At 43.8% G+C, this 15,913-nt stretch overlaps 1 protein-coding gene across 7 annotated transcripts in view; it reads right to left on the bottom strand.

Moving 5' to 3' along the window:
- Window positions 1-10,331: 10,331 nt before the first annotated feature.
- The window catches only part of steap2 (STEAP family member 2, metalloreductase), a 101,889-nt gene continuing 96,307 nt past the window's right edge, over window positions 10,332-15,913 (bottom strand). For all 7 annotated transcript variants that reach the window (XM_038798020.1, XM_038798014.1, XM_038798019.1 and 4 more), the window contains one exon: window positions 10,332-11,839. In XM_038798020.1, the coding sequence (XP_038653948.1) occupies window positions 11,555-11,839 (285 nt within the window). In that variant the 3' untranslated portion in view covers window positions 10,332-11,554. The remainder of the gene's footprint in view (window positions 11,840-15,913) is intronic.

Below are 15,913 nucleotides of genomic sequence, written 5' to 3' on the forward strand. Positions count from 1 at the left end.
CACGCAGCTACGCACTAAACTAAACCTAATACCTAAGATGACCTTTACTTAACTTCGGGGTGACCGGCTCTGTGTGGGAGATAAGGCCTTTATCTGTGTCCACGTGGGTCGGTTGGAAGTCTTCAGATTCGTCTCGGCTGGGCTCATCCTTCAGGTAGCGATTGCGGGTCCTTGAACTTGGCTGGTTGATGTGCTGCAATTGGTCGCACACAGGCCAGTTCTAAAGAGGCCGATCCTTAGTGCACAGGGCCTCTTATCCTTCTTATCTTTTGCACCCTTTTGGGCGGTCCTAACTCCTGATCCAATGCATCGATAGGGTTTCGATCACCCTCATTGATCCTGGTCAATTAGGGGGAAGATACCTTGGTGGCTGGGCGGATCCCAGTTGTCATTGTCCTAGGCAGGTAGGCCTTTCCAAATAAAGGGAAGTGGCGCTGGTTAGTCTGCTACTGTTGTAGTTCCTTGATTCGAACTCTATTGTCCTCGGGGAGATGGTGATTGACTTTTAATGGGTGCAAGTTTCGGTCAGGTCTGGCTTCTTTGCACAATACACAGAGGCTGTGTACATGTCTGTGTCCAAGTTGGCCCCAATTCCCATGGTCCTTTGTAGGTGGCCATTTTGGATGTCTACATTCCGTCCTCTTGCTCCTGAACGCGAAGCATGGTGGATCACAATATTGATTCCATATCTGTTTTGTTGGTTTGGTCAGCCTTTAGGTCAGTAAAGGTCCTACTCTGCTCTGTCCTAAAGGTATTGCATAATCTTACCTAATTCATTTTTCCATATATTCATTAAATCAATTCATTAATAGCTATTTCATTTCTAAAATTGGATTCATATAAAATATTTTAATTTAAATTCATATAAAACAGTTGGTTTCTAACTAAACTTTCTGAACTACATTCATGCTGCTGCTTCTACATAAAGAACTTATTTTAACACAAAACTTTTCAAACAGCAGCACCACATTCCTTCTTATCCAATTTCATCAGTAAAGAGGCACAAATGGCCCATTTTAGCAGCAGTTGTTACAGTGGATTGTAAGTAATACATTCTTATGATAGCTTTATTGAATTCCAAAGAGGGGGGCTTGAACTGTGTATACAGGGGGGGGGGGGGGGCATGAGGCTTTTGCCTTCCATTTACGGAGTCGGAGTGTGAGGACGACTATGTGTATTATCACAATCAGGAGGTGGGCCTCTACTATGTATGAGAGTGGGTTCCATTTTGAAGAGTAACTATGACTGTATAAAGAAATCGGGTGTCAGGTCGACATCAATTAAAACCATGTATTGAGAAGGAAGATAAGGTAGAAAGAAGAAGACGGGCAGGCTCCATCAGAAATTAGGACACCTTAATTCTTAGCTGGTGTCCGTTTCTCATTATCTGGACACCTCAAATATTTGCGTGCATCAATTGAGTTAAATCATTGCCCAAGAGGGGCTCAGTGCTTTCTTCTCCTCATTGCCAGACTCATGCCTGCAGATTTTGGGCGTTAGTCGCGTAGCCGTGGGGATGGCCCGATTCGTCATGTCTTACCAACCTGCAGGAATTGTCATGGTGCCAAAAAGTAGTTGCAGGATAGTGGCGTGATGGAGGGTGGTCAGGAACTGGTGAACTGGAAGTGGAAGCAGTGTTGCTGGGGGTGGGCAGAGGATCAGTCGATGGGTGGGGACGGCCATTGAAGGGGTCGAAGAGATTCAAGACGTCTTTCCGGGGCTAGGGTAGCTGATGGCGGAGAGATCATGCCAGTTATCAGAGATGTCAGTCAATTCCGGGAGGCTCTCAACAGAGTCAAGTGCGAGGTTGAAACCTGTGACTATGGGCGAAGTCGAGGGATAGGTGTCATGATGGGGGGGGGGTTGGAGTGGTCATCGGGCTGAATCTTCAGTGGCAGAGCGTCATCCTCACCCATTGCCAAGGTTAAGTGGTGGGCATGGCTATGTTGTGATCCATAGACTTTTAGTTGGTTGATGTGGAACCAACCAGTATTAGAGTTAGGGCACGCTATTTTGTACATGGAGGGGCTTACTTTGTCTGCAATGGAGTAGGGGCATGCGAATTTAGGGGATAGGAAGGAACTGGGGTTGTACAAGATCATAACTTGCTGGCCGACTGTGTACTCTACGGGGTGAATCTTTTTGTCAAAACTGGCTTTACTCTGCTGCTTTCTAGCGCCTAGTCGGACAGCAGCAGATAGTTGTGCCGCTTTAATGTTCTCTGTGACCTGTTGAACTGCTTTTTCGTGGGTGAGAGAGGTTACTGCGGGATTTGCCAAATGAAATGAAATGAAAATCGCTTATTGTCACGAGTAGGCTTCAATGAAGTTACTGTGAAAAGCCCCTCGTCACCACATTCCGGCGCCTGTCCGGGGAGGCTGGTACGGGAATCGAACCGTGCTGCTGGCCTGCTTGGTCTGCTTTAAAAGCCAGCGAGCCCTAATAAATATTCAATGCCTTTCATGGGTCTCCCTGTCATAAGGGTGTGGGGGGTGAAACCTGTGGAACTTGAAATAGTGTTCCTGATAAACATGAGAGCGAAGGGTAGTACTGTGTCCCAAGTGGTATTGTTCTGCTGTACCATTTTCCTAATGGTTGTTTTTAAGAGTGCGATTCATGCGCTCTATTGTACTGCTGGATTGGAGGTGGTATGCTATGTGGAATTTCTGTTTGATGCCGAAAATATTCATAACGTTTTGCATGACCCTGCCGGTGAAGTGGGAACCTTGGTCTGACTCAATGCTGCGTGGAAGACCCCAGCGCGTAAATATCTGTTGGGTCAAAATTTTAGCAGTGGCCTTTGCTGTGTTTGACCATGTGGGGAATGCTTCGATCCAATTTGTAAATGTATCTATAGCAACCAGCACATACTTGAAACCGTTTCTGCGGGGGGGGGGGGGGGGGGGGGGGGAGGGGGACACCAATGTAATCGATTTGCAGATTTGTCCAGGGGCCTTCTACAGGTCGGCTGTTTCTTAATTGTCCCTTCTTTGAATAATGTTCAGGATTGTTCTGAGCGCAAATGAGGCAATTTTTAACATAATGTGTGACATCGCTTTTCAATTCGGGCCACCAACACAAAGGTCTTAAATGGGCCATGGTGGTGTCTATTCCCTGATGTCCGTGTCCATCATGGAGTTGGTAGATTAACTGGTTTCTGTCTTGGGTGGGGACCACATAAATTCCGTCCTTTAAAACTATTCTGTCCTGTATTGTGATTGTGTCCTTCCGTTTATCATGGGGGCTGGATAGGTACCATTCAGTACCTGTTTAAGGGAGTTGAATGCTTTCTGGGCTTGGGATAAATCTTCAATATTGGTTTGGGAAACCTGGATTGAATGCATTTGTTCGCCTTCGGGTGGTTGCCAGAAGTGACCATTGCATGATCCTGCTTTAGCTAAGCCGTCTGCCTTGTGATTACTGGGTGGGGAGCTGCGGTAATAGCTCTTTACTTTAATTATGCCGTATGTACAGCCGGTGGCTTGTTTAAGAATGTGTTTCAGTAAAGGGGCGGAGGGTAGGGGTTTTCCGTTGGCGGATACAAAACCTCGAGATTCCCATAGGGGAAGGAATTCTGTTAGACTGTGGCAAACATACAAACTGTCGGAGTATGTCCGCAGGCGTTGGAAAGGAATCTGGGTGATCAATTACATAAGCTATGGCTGCCAGTTCGGCTGCTTGCGAACCTTAAGTGACCGGGCAATTTTAAAGAGACGTCTTCTAGTGGGCATCCCTGTGGGTCCTCCATGTAAATCCCGCATCCTGTGATTCTTACTCCATCTTCAACAGTGGAGGAGCCATCTGCATAGATTTTTACTGTGTTCCCTATGTCTTGGGAACTTTGTGTCTCACAGCTTACATGTGGTTGTAGTGACTTGGGAACAAAGGGTCCTGTATGATTGTTGGTTGCAATTATCTGGCATTCATGTGGGGTCCTGGAGTATTGCAAACTGTCTGCCAAAAATGTGTGGGTCTCGGTGTGTTTCACAGAAATATCCCTGCCTTGTAGTAAGTGTGTCCAGCGAGCTGCTCTGATCTGCCTAACTGAACCATCATTTAGTCTGCCGTCTAACAAAAGTTGAGTGGGGGTGTGTTCGGTCAAGATCGTGACTGGGTTGAGGCTTGTAATATAAGCAAAATACTGAACTGCCCAAAACACTGCAAGCAAGTGGCGTTCACAGGCAGAAAATCCTTGTTCTACGGGGTCTAAAACTCTAGAAGCATAGGCTACCGGTCCTAATCGGTCATGGCGTTCCTGTAGGAGCACTGCTGAGAGGGTTCAGTTGGTGGTTGCTACTTCTATGGCATAGGGCAAGGTGGGGTCGGGGACTTGTAAAGAGTGAGCTGTGCCTAGGGTATGTTTTCAGGGTCTATGGCGTCTGTGTGGTGTGGAAACCAATTCCATTTTCAGAAGCTCTGAGAGTGGGGTGGCCTTGGTGGCAAAACCATCTATGTAATTCCTACAGTATACCACTAGACCTAGGAATGAACAGAGTGCTCTTACATTACGGGGCAGGGGCAATTTCACAATAGAGTCAATTCGCTTCTGTGCGATCTCACATTTGCCGTGGGTGATAATGGTGCCTAAATAAAGTACCTTTTCCCTCAGCATCTGTGCCTTTTTGGGGTTTACCTTACATCCGATGGACTGGAGCATGGTTAGTAATTCGGCTAACAGAGCTACGTGCTCTTACCTGGTATCGGTTTGCAGGAGCTGGTCTACATACTGAACTAGGCATTCGGGACTGGAGAATTTAGAGAGACCAGCGGCTAGCTGTCTGTGGAAAATGGAGGGGGAGTTATGGAATCCTTGTAGAAGACACGTCCACGTGTACTGTTGGCCTTGAAAAGTGAACTGTGGCGCTAACGATTGCACACAAAGACTCGAATCGGTACAAGAGAGGCTTTATTACCGTGAGATGCTATTCCTTCAGCTGCAGCTGTAGAATGGCATCTCAGGGGAACTTATGAATATTTATCCTGCTCCCTGTGGGCGGAGCTAGCCAGCAGGGGCTTACCGGAAAACCTGTAATACAGGTACTGTCGTATATCCCCTAATGCAAGCACTCACATATATATAAAGTGGTAGATCACCACATGAACGCAAATTTATATTGGCAAGCTTGATCTAGGGGAATGAACCAAAAACCATTGCTAATATCCAGCACGGTGAAATACTTTGCTTGCACTCCCTGCTTAAGCATGGTCACGGGACTCGTGGCAACGGTGGGGGCTGTTAAAGGGGTAACTTTATTTAATTCGCGGTAGTCAATTGTGAGTTGCCATGAAGCATCTGGTTTCTTTACGGGCCAAATCGGGGCATTATTAGTGGAAGCTACGGGTTGAATCACTCCTTGTTTTAACAGACTATTAATAACTTTTAACATTGTGCTCTCAGCCTGCTGTGGGAATCTGTACTGTTTCTGCGATTTGGGGTTGGGACCTGAAATCATAACTGTTCCAGGAGTCTGCCCACAGTTGTGCTTGTGCTGGGCAAAAGCGCCTTTGTGTGTGGCTAGTACCTATTTAATGGTGGCTAATTGCCGAAGGGTTAAATCAATAGTCCCCTACTGAGCAAATCCTGTTTTTGTAATCTTCTACTGAGAGCGTGGTGGGGGCTCTAGCTGTTTTGGACATCTGCCAGACACACGTGTTTACGGGGTTGAAGGAGAGGTTATGAGAGTTCATGAAATCTATACCTAGGATGTGTTCTGCGGTTGGGGGTAGGATGATTAAAGCAACAGGGTGTTTCGTGGTTACATTTCCTATCTGGACGGGTATGGGGGCTGTGATGTATTCCTCTTGCATGTGGCCTGTGAATCCACTGAATATAATGGTATCTGTGGTTGGCCAGGGTGTTATTTGGAACAGGTTTGAGGAGTTTTGTGTGGTTCGGGACCCTCCTGTGTCCCAGAGAAAATCAAGTGCATGTCCCTGGACTGTGCCTGTGACTACCGGTTGTCCCACATTATCCCAGCACATGTCACAGACCCATTTTGGAGACTCCGGACAATCTAAGGAGTTATAAGCGAGGTTGTCTGAGCAGGCGTTTACAGTATGCATGGGGCGAACGGTGCCTTCTAGCTGTTGTGGCTGGCGATCGTGGTCTGGCCTATTGTTTCTGGGTGGGGGGTTGGGCTGTTGGGGTCATTGATTGTGTAGGGGGTTTTGTCTGCAATCGTGGATGAAATGTCCTACTTGTCCACATGAACCTCGTGGTGCGTGAGTTGGGCCTTGTGCTCTGGGGAGCTGTTCTCGGGGGCAGTGTTCCTCTCTTCTGGCCTCATTTGTCCATGCTGGTTCTTGGCTAGTTCTAACTAGGTACATTGTGGCTTCTAATCCGTCCTGGTCCACCTGATCCTGCAGGTACTGTTTCCATGCCCTAGATAGGCGTCTGAGTACCCAAAGCTCATTGTGGTATCTGCCGGGTCATAATTTGCGCAAGCCCTTTTACCTGCTTCAGTGGCATGTGAAACTAAAGTACGGGACCATTTAGTGGTTTCTTCGCCATCTAAGTGAGCGCAGTTTAAGTTTCCCTATACTGCCTTGAAATGTATCCAGAGGCGACCGGCAAAAGCGGTCGTGTGTTCCCCTTTCTTTTGTCTGCATCTGTTTAACCCCTCTATCGGATCTCCATTGTTGTATCCAATAACGTCTAATATTGCGGTCTTCATTTCCTCTAAGGTTCCTCCTCCTATGTTTTGGGGATCTGGCAAAGCTGATCGTACCGATTGGCTGAGACTCATTATGATCAATTTTACTTCCTCCCTCTCGTGTAATCCGTACATAACCTGTTGTTGGCACACCTCCTCAAAGAAGCTATGCAGGTCTACGGTGGGCTGAAATTGAGTGATTTTAGTGCCAGCGCCCCTTAACTGGGTTCCGAAAATGGGGTGATGTAGGTGATATCTAGACCTGCCTGATCCCTTATCCTTCTTTCCGTGGTGACCGGATTCATGGGGGTTGGTGCGACCTATGTAGCCAGTGCTGCTGGTGCCTTTCTTTTTGGGATGCATGGTGGTTGTTTTTGACTCTGTTCTCTTTACATACATGTGCGCGCTTTCATTTATCTCTTCCTAATCTGCCATCTCTTCTTCATCTGTCCGGAAGGTACACATAAAACCATTCTGAACGGAAAGTAATGACTGGAGCTTATCTATCTTTCGCTGGCATTTAGCGTGGTCAACGGTGCTCTGCCTTTGTTCTTTAGTGGACTGGTGGAGCACTCTTAAAGCTGCCTGTAAATTGGCGCATTTTCTTGTTAACTGAGTGACCTGGTGTTCAGTCTCCTCTCTTACCAAGACTGCACGCTGCGTATCTTGATAGTCCTTGTCGTACTGGATTTGGAAGCTGTTAAGGTGTACTATGCAAGACTGGTGGAGCATTTAACATTGGCAATTTCCCTGTCTTTAGCGGCTAACCTCTCCCCTACTAATAGCATTGTGGATGTGCCTACACCAAATGGGATGCAGTGGTTCAAGAGCCACTCCCTTCTCAAGGGAAATTTGGCACGGGCAATAAATACTTGTCTCGCCAGTGACAGCAACATCCCATTAAATAATTAAAAAAAAATACATGTAAAAGGTTGGGGCCATGTTGACTTAAAAGCCAGAAAGGTAAGACCATAAAACAGCAGCTGGGCTTACTTAGCTGGAGAATTGGAGATGAGCCAACTATACTACGTGCAAAGAAATGCAGCCCAGAAAATCGTTTTGTTTTGCGAGCTAAAGCTACAATTAATTTGAAAGTATTCAGTGAGCCCTGGTAGGTTACGCCATCATTGAGATGAAGGGGCCTTATGAAACTCCAAGTGTTTCAATTTATCTGTGAATTTGCTGGAGGAGCGACTTTCCTGCAGAAGGGGAAAAGGCCATACCAAAAATGTGCTTCTATTAGCAGGCTGGAAAAGTGCTGCTGTTAGCTAGCTCTACGTAGTTGGGGCTTAGGAGAAGTCCCAAGAGCTGTTAATTGTGCAGGGCTCAGGAGAAGTCCTGGGGAACCGAGAAGGTGGCACAAGGTCAGTGGCTCCATGCTAGAAGGGCTGAGGACATAGGAGAAGCCCTGAGAGCCATGTACAGATGGTGTAGCTGGGGAAATTAGAGCTTGCTTAAATCCAGGGACAGTGTCAGTCCTGTGAAGTAAGCCAGTGATTAAAGTGTTGAAATTTACCAGTAAGACGAGGCTGGAATTTAGACTCAGAAATCGAGGGTGCGATTCAATGGAAATAAATTCTATGTCCGGTTTCAACCACATTTAGCAGGATGTTTATTAGCGCTGACAACGGCCCTGCTATTGAATGGCATTTTGCCTTTTTTTTGGTGGGGAACGCCCCACCGAGGCCACACTTCGAGCTCAGTTCGCCAGTGCATGAAAATATGTGCGGATCAGGGTGCCATTTTTAAAGGCAGCCTGATCTCCTAAACAACTCTCTTATGGACTGACCTGATTAATACTACACTCCTGTATGCTTCACCCGATGCCTGTGTCTATGTATTTACATTGTGGACCTTGTGTTGCCCTTTTATGTATTTTCTTTTTATTTCATTTTCTTTTCATGTACTAAATGATCTGTTTGAGCTGCTTGCAGAAAAGTGTTTTTCACTGTATCTCGGTACACGTGGCAATAAACACATCCATCCATCTTTTAATTCCCCTTCGCGACATCAAGTTATAAAATCCGTAGAGCACAGAAAGAGGCCATTTCGCCTTTTGAGTCTGCACCAACCCTCCAAAAGAGCACCCTACCTCGGTCCACCCTATCCCCGAAACCCCATCTAATAATTTGGACACTGAGGGGCAATTTAACCCCACCTAACCTGCACATCTTTGGACTGTGGGAGGAAACCAGAGCACAGAGGAATCCCACACTGACACTTGGGTGCAACAAGGCTGTTAAATCCCGCTCCATCTCCGATGAGATTGAAATCCCGGGAGATGTGCAGTCATTGAGGCAGTCTGAGTTGAAGTGGCTTTGAGGGAATTGGAAGGCTTGATCTTAGAAAGGGAAAAGTTTGGCGCCTCATTAGGGAGAGATGGATTCAATGAGGTTGTTTGACTCACAATGTTTACTGATATCTGGGTGGGTTGCTGAGATCTGTCTTGGTCACAATCACTTTTTATTGTAGTGTGTTGTGCTCAACCACAGTTTGCCTGTTAATTCACATTGACCCCATATTAACCCTGAATGTCAGAGTATAAGATAGATATTATAAATTGTTTTATCTTTTTGATCTTGTATGGTAATGTTTATTTTTGGTTGTTCAAAACCTGTGAACTTGTAGCAAGTGTGTTGAATTTCAAACTTATGTCTACTTTAACCCAAAGGTTATTGTTCTCAACCAGAGTCTAAGTTAGGGCCATAACAATATGGATTTTTTAAAACAATGTATCCAAAATGAATTTTCACATGGACAACAAAAGTGAAATTGAAATGTGAAATGAGGAGGTGGCAGACTAAGGTGAAGCAAGGCCATGAGAGAAATCTGAAGATGATTAAAAGATTCTGTAATAAGTCTGTAAACTGATTAGAAAATCCAATGGATGTTAATTTTTTTTCAACCCTGGCTCCATGCCACAGTGGAATTATATATCAGATAATGTTAAGGCCAAGTGGATCCTACACCGATTGGCTTTCATGCATTCCTGTTTCAGATGAGTATCAAGATGCAAAGCTATCTTTGCAGCACGGTAGCATTGTGGATAGCACAATCGCTTCACAGCTCCAGGGGTTACTGGGTTATGGGGATAGGGTGGAGGTGTTAACCTTGGGTAGGATGCTCTTTGCAAGAGCCGGTACAGACTCGATGGGCCGAATGGCCTCCTTCTGCACTGTAAATTCTATGTCTATGTCTATGTAAAGCGACGTGTCCTTTGATTCATATCTGAATGCGTTTTGCATCAGTGCTGATGTGGCAACATAATGCTACTCGGAAATGCAAAAAAGTTTCAAATTCTGTTATACCATTAATAATTAACAAAATCTTGCATTTAATTAGCATATTTAACATAAATAAACACTATGAGGTGCTTCACAGTAATTAAAGCAAATTTGGACAGCAGAAAGGTTTATGCCAGTGCATCCCAATACAGGTTACAATTACATGTTGCATCATTTTGCAAAATTGGTTGTCAGCCAAAGATATTTTGCTCAGATTTATAGCCAGGTAGCCTCAATTATTAAAATGCAGAAGCACCATTCTACTTGTCTTGTGGAGATATGAAAATATTCACCAATAATTATGCAGGGTGTATGTGAAAATGGTCATGTCGGTGCTAACATTAGGATACAAAGCTGATTTCACATCACTAACATTTGTTTGAAAACAGAAAATGCTTGGAAATGTAATTTTTAATTATGTGTAATGAGCAGTTCAATCAACAAAGACTAAAATGTAAATTATAACATTGACGGATTTAATGAAAAATAATGAGGTTAACATTTATATATATATTTAAAACGTGTTACACTTTGACAGAAACAACTATAGTATAATTATGAACACTGCACATTTGTGATGTGCCAAAAATTGTACTGGGCTTGTGTGATAATGCGGTGATATCCCACTTGTTTCATGGTAAATAACAATTCCTTTGAAAATCTGATCTAAGTTGTTACCCAACTGTCAAATAATCATTTACACATGTAGATCTTACATTGGTTGGTCTAAATTCTTATTCTACTGAAAGCAACATTTTAATTCCTGAACAAAAATACATTTCCTTTTGTTACATCAGTTGCACAAATGTTATCTTATCCCACAAAAACAGTTAACGGCCTTTGCTGTTCGAATATTCTCAAAGGATTTAAAGAAATTACAAGTTTTAGGAGCTATGTTCAATAAACATCCCAAACCCATGTAAAAAAACAGAAATATAAACAAAATGCCCATCCTAATTTACCAGAAGCAGAATTTTAAACAAAAAATGTCAGTACAGACTAGGACTCAAGCCAAGAACCTGATCAAACTATACACTACGCCATGATCATTAAGTCCTGATCAGAGTGCATTTTCCTCAGCAACTTTAAAAATCATGTTAATTTAATAATTTAAGTTTTTTTTTACATTAATTACATATTTGAATAGAGTGGTACTTGGAATCCAAATTTCAAAGAGCATTCTTGGCAATGTTAGCGAGAAAACAGGTACATCAAACAGGATAGGAAGTAAAAACATTCAACAGATTCTCCTGACAGGGTCCAGACATCATATTACTAAAACACTTACCATTTTTAATCACTGCATTAGATCATTTCAATACTGAATTAATTTAACGTGTTAAATTTAGAATTTGGCACCAAAAAAAATCGAGGATTGAATTCATAACCTGCTATTTATGAACCGAGTTCATCTTGTGAGCGAAACCATGGATTCTCACACACGATTCAATATTACACAGTTTTGTACTCCATCATTAGAGAGCAGGCAAAGAAATACAGCTTGGGTTTCAAAGATGACTTGTCAATAACTTAGAACATAATTAAACAAACATGACACAGCAGTCTTAATTTCATACTGTTGAATGGCTTTAAATGGAATCACCTTTTGGAAAAATGTCACATAACGGTAACTCTTTCTGGAGATGCTTGAAGCATGACTGTTGAAGTATCATTTGTGAATTGGCTCTTTTCCCAACCCTTGCGTATTTTTCTCAATCTTCTTTGGATGCATGGAAGCAACAAAATAAGTTTTCCAAGGATGACTGTGAAAGGCAGAATAAGAGCGAGTACAAAGTTTGGCGGTGTGTAAAACCTGTAGTATTGTTCCTCAAAGGCTCGTTTCCATCCATAAATCAGAACATGAAAGGTGCTGATAAGGAGGGCCACATAACCAAGTGTAGACTTTGGGAGAAAAGAAAGGATATTATTTTCTCAGTAAAATCAATTTTTATCAATCACTTTGTTAAATTTTGTATACAATGTCTAAGTGGTAACGTTTAGCAGAGTCATACCGTGAGGAATGAAAACCAATATTTTTATTCTGTATCATAGGCTTTTCTTTCCAAATAAGACCCATTGTGCTTTAAAATGGAACACAGTAAGAATTCTTAATGTATTTGTTTTCAAAGAAATGGTTGAGCTATATGCGACAAATAAAGCAGTTTAGTCTATGATGTATTATTGATTGGATTCAATCTTGCTGTTCTTGCATACATAGACAGGATTAAATCTAAAGGTAATTATAAAAAAAATATTTTGATGGAGTCAAATGATTGTATCCCTGGCACCTATATCAGATGTAGGTTTGTTCGATAGTGTTAATCTTCCACTTGCTGAATTTGCAGAGAACATGCAGCTGCATTTTAGTGCCTAGGATTTCCTATTTTATCCCTGGATTTCATTATGGTTATCTCGGTATTAAGCAGACGAAAGGCATACTCTCATTCATAGCAGATGCAAGGTCTGCTTACAAAAATAGCCAACAGCTAGAGCCAAAGCCTATGAATGCCCAAGAATATAATAATGGAGAATATGCATCTGTCCCATATATATATTATAATTTCTATATAATTCATATATTACATTCTATCGTGGATTTTTCCAGTATGGTTAGAGCCAGTTAGTGTCAGTTATTCTACTGTTGTGTGATGTAATGCAGCTCGTAAATGTTTATGCTTTGAACATTCTGTTCAAACGAATTTATTGGAAAAGTAAATTACAGTAACTCAACCCAAGAATGTCACAGTGACCTCAGAAATTTCCTTTGGCTTGGCAATTCTTCTTCAGATTTCAGCTCTCAAAACTGAGGGGTTGAAATGTTCATAATTTCACAATATTAATTCTAGTTAGATGAAAGATTACTGTAATATTCCGCTAAACATATTCTGATGTTTTAAATGCAATTCTTTGCAAGTTCGTTGGCAACAGAAATCCCTGGTCTCACCGGCAGTGCACTCCTGCCCGGGTGGTTCCTGGTGGCATGGGATGGCGTCATTAGGAATTGCCATTGACAGCGGTGGCAGCAGAGAAGCCCATTGCCAACGAACGGCGAGCCATCTCCCGATGTGGCTGGGAGGCTGGAGAATTCTGCCCTTTATTTCCCTCCTGCCACTTCACTTACTCCACCACCTTCCCACCCTATTCTCCTCGTCAATTATGGACAAAACCATTTTCATTCTTGCCTCCACTTTCTGAAAGGGGGCAAATGTTGTATTTTTGCCCTCGTCGTATGTCTGTAAACAATATATCTCAAAAGATAATTGATGGATTTCAATGAAACTTGGTGTACATATAAGGTATGGCCCAAGGAAAAATTGAGTAGTGTTTGGCAAAGATGCAAATACAGATCCTAGAAATTTTGAAAAAGATCCATTAATATTGAGAGATAGGGTGAACCTAACATTATTGTTTAACAACGTTCTGGGTGTTTTTTTCCTCACATTACTTTGACCAGTAGTCAATTCCAAAAGTAAAATCCTTGTGTATCTTAAGGCTCTACTTCTTTTAACTAGAGATCCCAAACTGTGTAGTATTCAGCCTCGTAGTGTAGTTTTCAGCCAGGTAGAATCAAAGGAGATTACAGTAAAGGAGGCCATTCAGGCTATCGTGCTTATGTTGGTTCTGTGTAAAGCTATACAATGCTGCCCCAATCCCCATTATTTCCAGAACCCTTTCAAGTGGTCTGTTATAGATCTTAGCCCTCAATGTGAAGAAATTTATTTTAATTCTCAAGCGCTTGTCCCAATTTTCAAAGTTTACGACCTTGGTTCTTGATCCATTTGCTAGAGGAAACAGTTTCCTCCCTGTCAAAACCTTTGATAATTTTGATTAGCTCTATTAGTTCTAACCCTAACCTTCAGCGCTGGAAGGTCACAATCCAATCTTATCTAACATCTCCATATAACTGAAATCCCTCATCCTGTGTGGCATCCTGGTAAACCTCCTCTGTACCTCTTTCATCCTTTCTAAAGTGTGATGCTCAGAAATGCAGCACCAGGCATACATAAAAGTGAGGCATCAATCTGGTGAAGCTATAAAGCAGGACTACTTGCATGTCCAACAGAGGAAGGAGCATGTGATAGACAGAGCTAAGTGAAACTGTAATTGGATTGGATTGGATTTGTTTATTGTCACGTGTACCGAGGTACAGTGAAAAGTATTTTTCTGCGTGCAGCTCAAACAGATCATTTAGTACATGAAAGGAAAATACATAATAGGGCAACACAAAGTACACAATGTAAATACATTGGTACAGGCATCAGGTGAAGCATATAGGAGTGTAGTATTAATCAGATCAATCCATAAGATTGTTGTTTAGGAGTCTGGGAAGTCAGCGGGGAAGAAGCTGTTTTTGAGTCTGTTCGTGCGTGCTCTCAGACTTTTGTATCTCCTGCCATTTGGAAGAAGTTGGAAGAGTGTGTAAGCCGGGTGGGAGGGGTCTTTGATTATGCTGCCCACTTTCCTAAGGCAGGGGGAGGTGTAGACAGAGTCAATGAATGGAAGATGGGTTTGTGTGATGGACTGGGCGGTGTACACGGCTCTCTGAAGCTCCTTGCCGTCTTGGGCCGCGCAGTTGCTATACCAGGCTGTGAAGCAGCCAAATAGGATGCTTTCTATGGTGCACCGGTAAAAGTGGTAAGTGTCAATGTGGACACCCTGAATTTCCTTAGTTTCCTGAGGAAGTATATGCGCAAAGCTCTGCTATCCTGCTGCTTCTGGTCATAAACGGTGTTGGGCTGGCTAAAGAGTGGGGGCAACTCCACAAGTTAAATCTGGGCAAAGCGGTTGACCAAATGAAAACGGATTTCCACAGATGGGACATGCTCCCATTGACGCCAGCGGGAAGTGTCCAGACGGTGAAGATGACAGTCCTCCCAAGACTGCTTTTCTTTTTTCAATGCCTTCCGATTTATGTCCCAAAGGCTTTTTTTTAGAAAAATAAACATGGCGATTGCAGGTTTTGTGTGCGCGGGGAAAACCCCGAGAGTAAAGAAGGCACTCCTGGAGCGGAGTCGCAGAGAGGGGGGCCTGCCCCTCCTGCGCTTTATTAATTATTACTGGGTGGCAAACATATCGATGGTTAGGAAGTGGGTAGTGGGGGAGGTTTTGGCCTGGGAGCGAGTGGAAGCGGCATCCTGTAAGTGTACGAGTTTGGAGGCTTTACTGACAGCGCCCCTGCCGTTCTTGCTGGCTCCGTACTCTACAGGCCCTGTGGTGGTGGCAGCCCTAATGGTGTGGGAGCAATGGAGGCAGCACTTGGGATTGGAGCGGCATCAGTGTGATCTCTGCTTTGTACCAATCACTGGTTTGTCCCGAGGAGGCTGGATAGGGGCTTCAGGAGGTGGCAGCAGGCAGGGATCAAGAGATTTTCGGGAATTATTTATCCAGAAGGATGAAGGCTCTAGAGGAGGCTTTTGAGCTACTGGGTGGGAATGGGTTTCGATACCTTCAGGTCCGGGACTTTGTACGAAGGCAGATTTCTAGCTTTCCTCGCCTCCCCCTGAGGGGACAACAGGATCAGGTGATGTCAAAAACTGTGATTGGAGAGGGGAGGATTTTGTAGATATACAAGGAGTTGATGGAGTGGGAGGGGGCCCCGATCAGGGGGGTGAAGCGGAAGTGGGAAGAGGAGCTGGGAAGAGAGCTGGAAATGGAAAAGTGAAGAGAGTCAATTCATCCTCGTCCTATGCCAGGCTTAGCCTAATCCAGTTCAAAGTGGTCCACAGGGCCCACATGACAGTAGACTGAATGAGCAGGTTCTTTGACGAGGTGAAGGACAGATGTGGGCGCGGTGTGGGGGTAGCCCGGCTCACCATGTACATATGTTCTAGGCCTGTCCGAATTCAGGGGATTCTGACAGGTATTTGCGGACTTTATGTCAGAAGTCCTGGAAGCATGGGTAACTCCGAGTCCAGAACTGGCAATATTTGGGGCATCAGATGATTCTGGGCCAAGGGGGGAGGGAGGCCGATGTCC

Source organism: Scyliorhinus canicula, chromosome 5 (assembly GCF_902713615.1).
Source record: "Scyliorhinus canicula chromosome 5, sScyCan1.1, whole genome shotgun sequence".
Classification (NCBI taxonomy): Eukaryota; Metazoa; Chordata; class Chondrichthyes; order Carcharhiniformes; family Scyliorhinidae; genus Scyliorhinus; species Scyliorhinus canicula.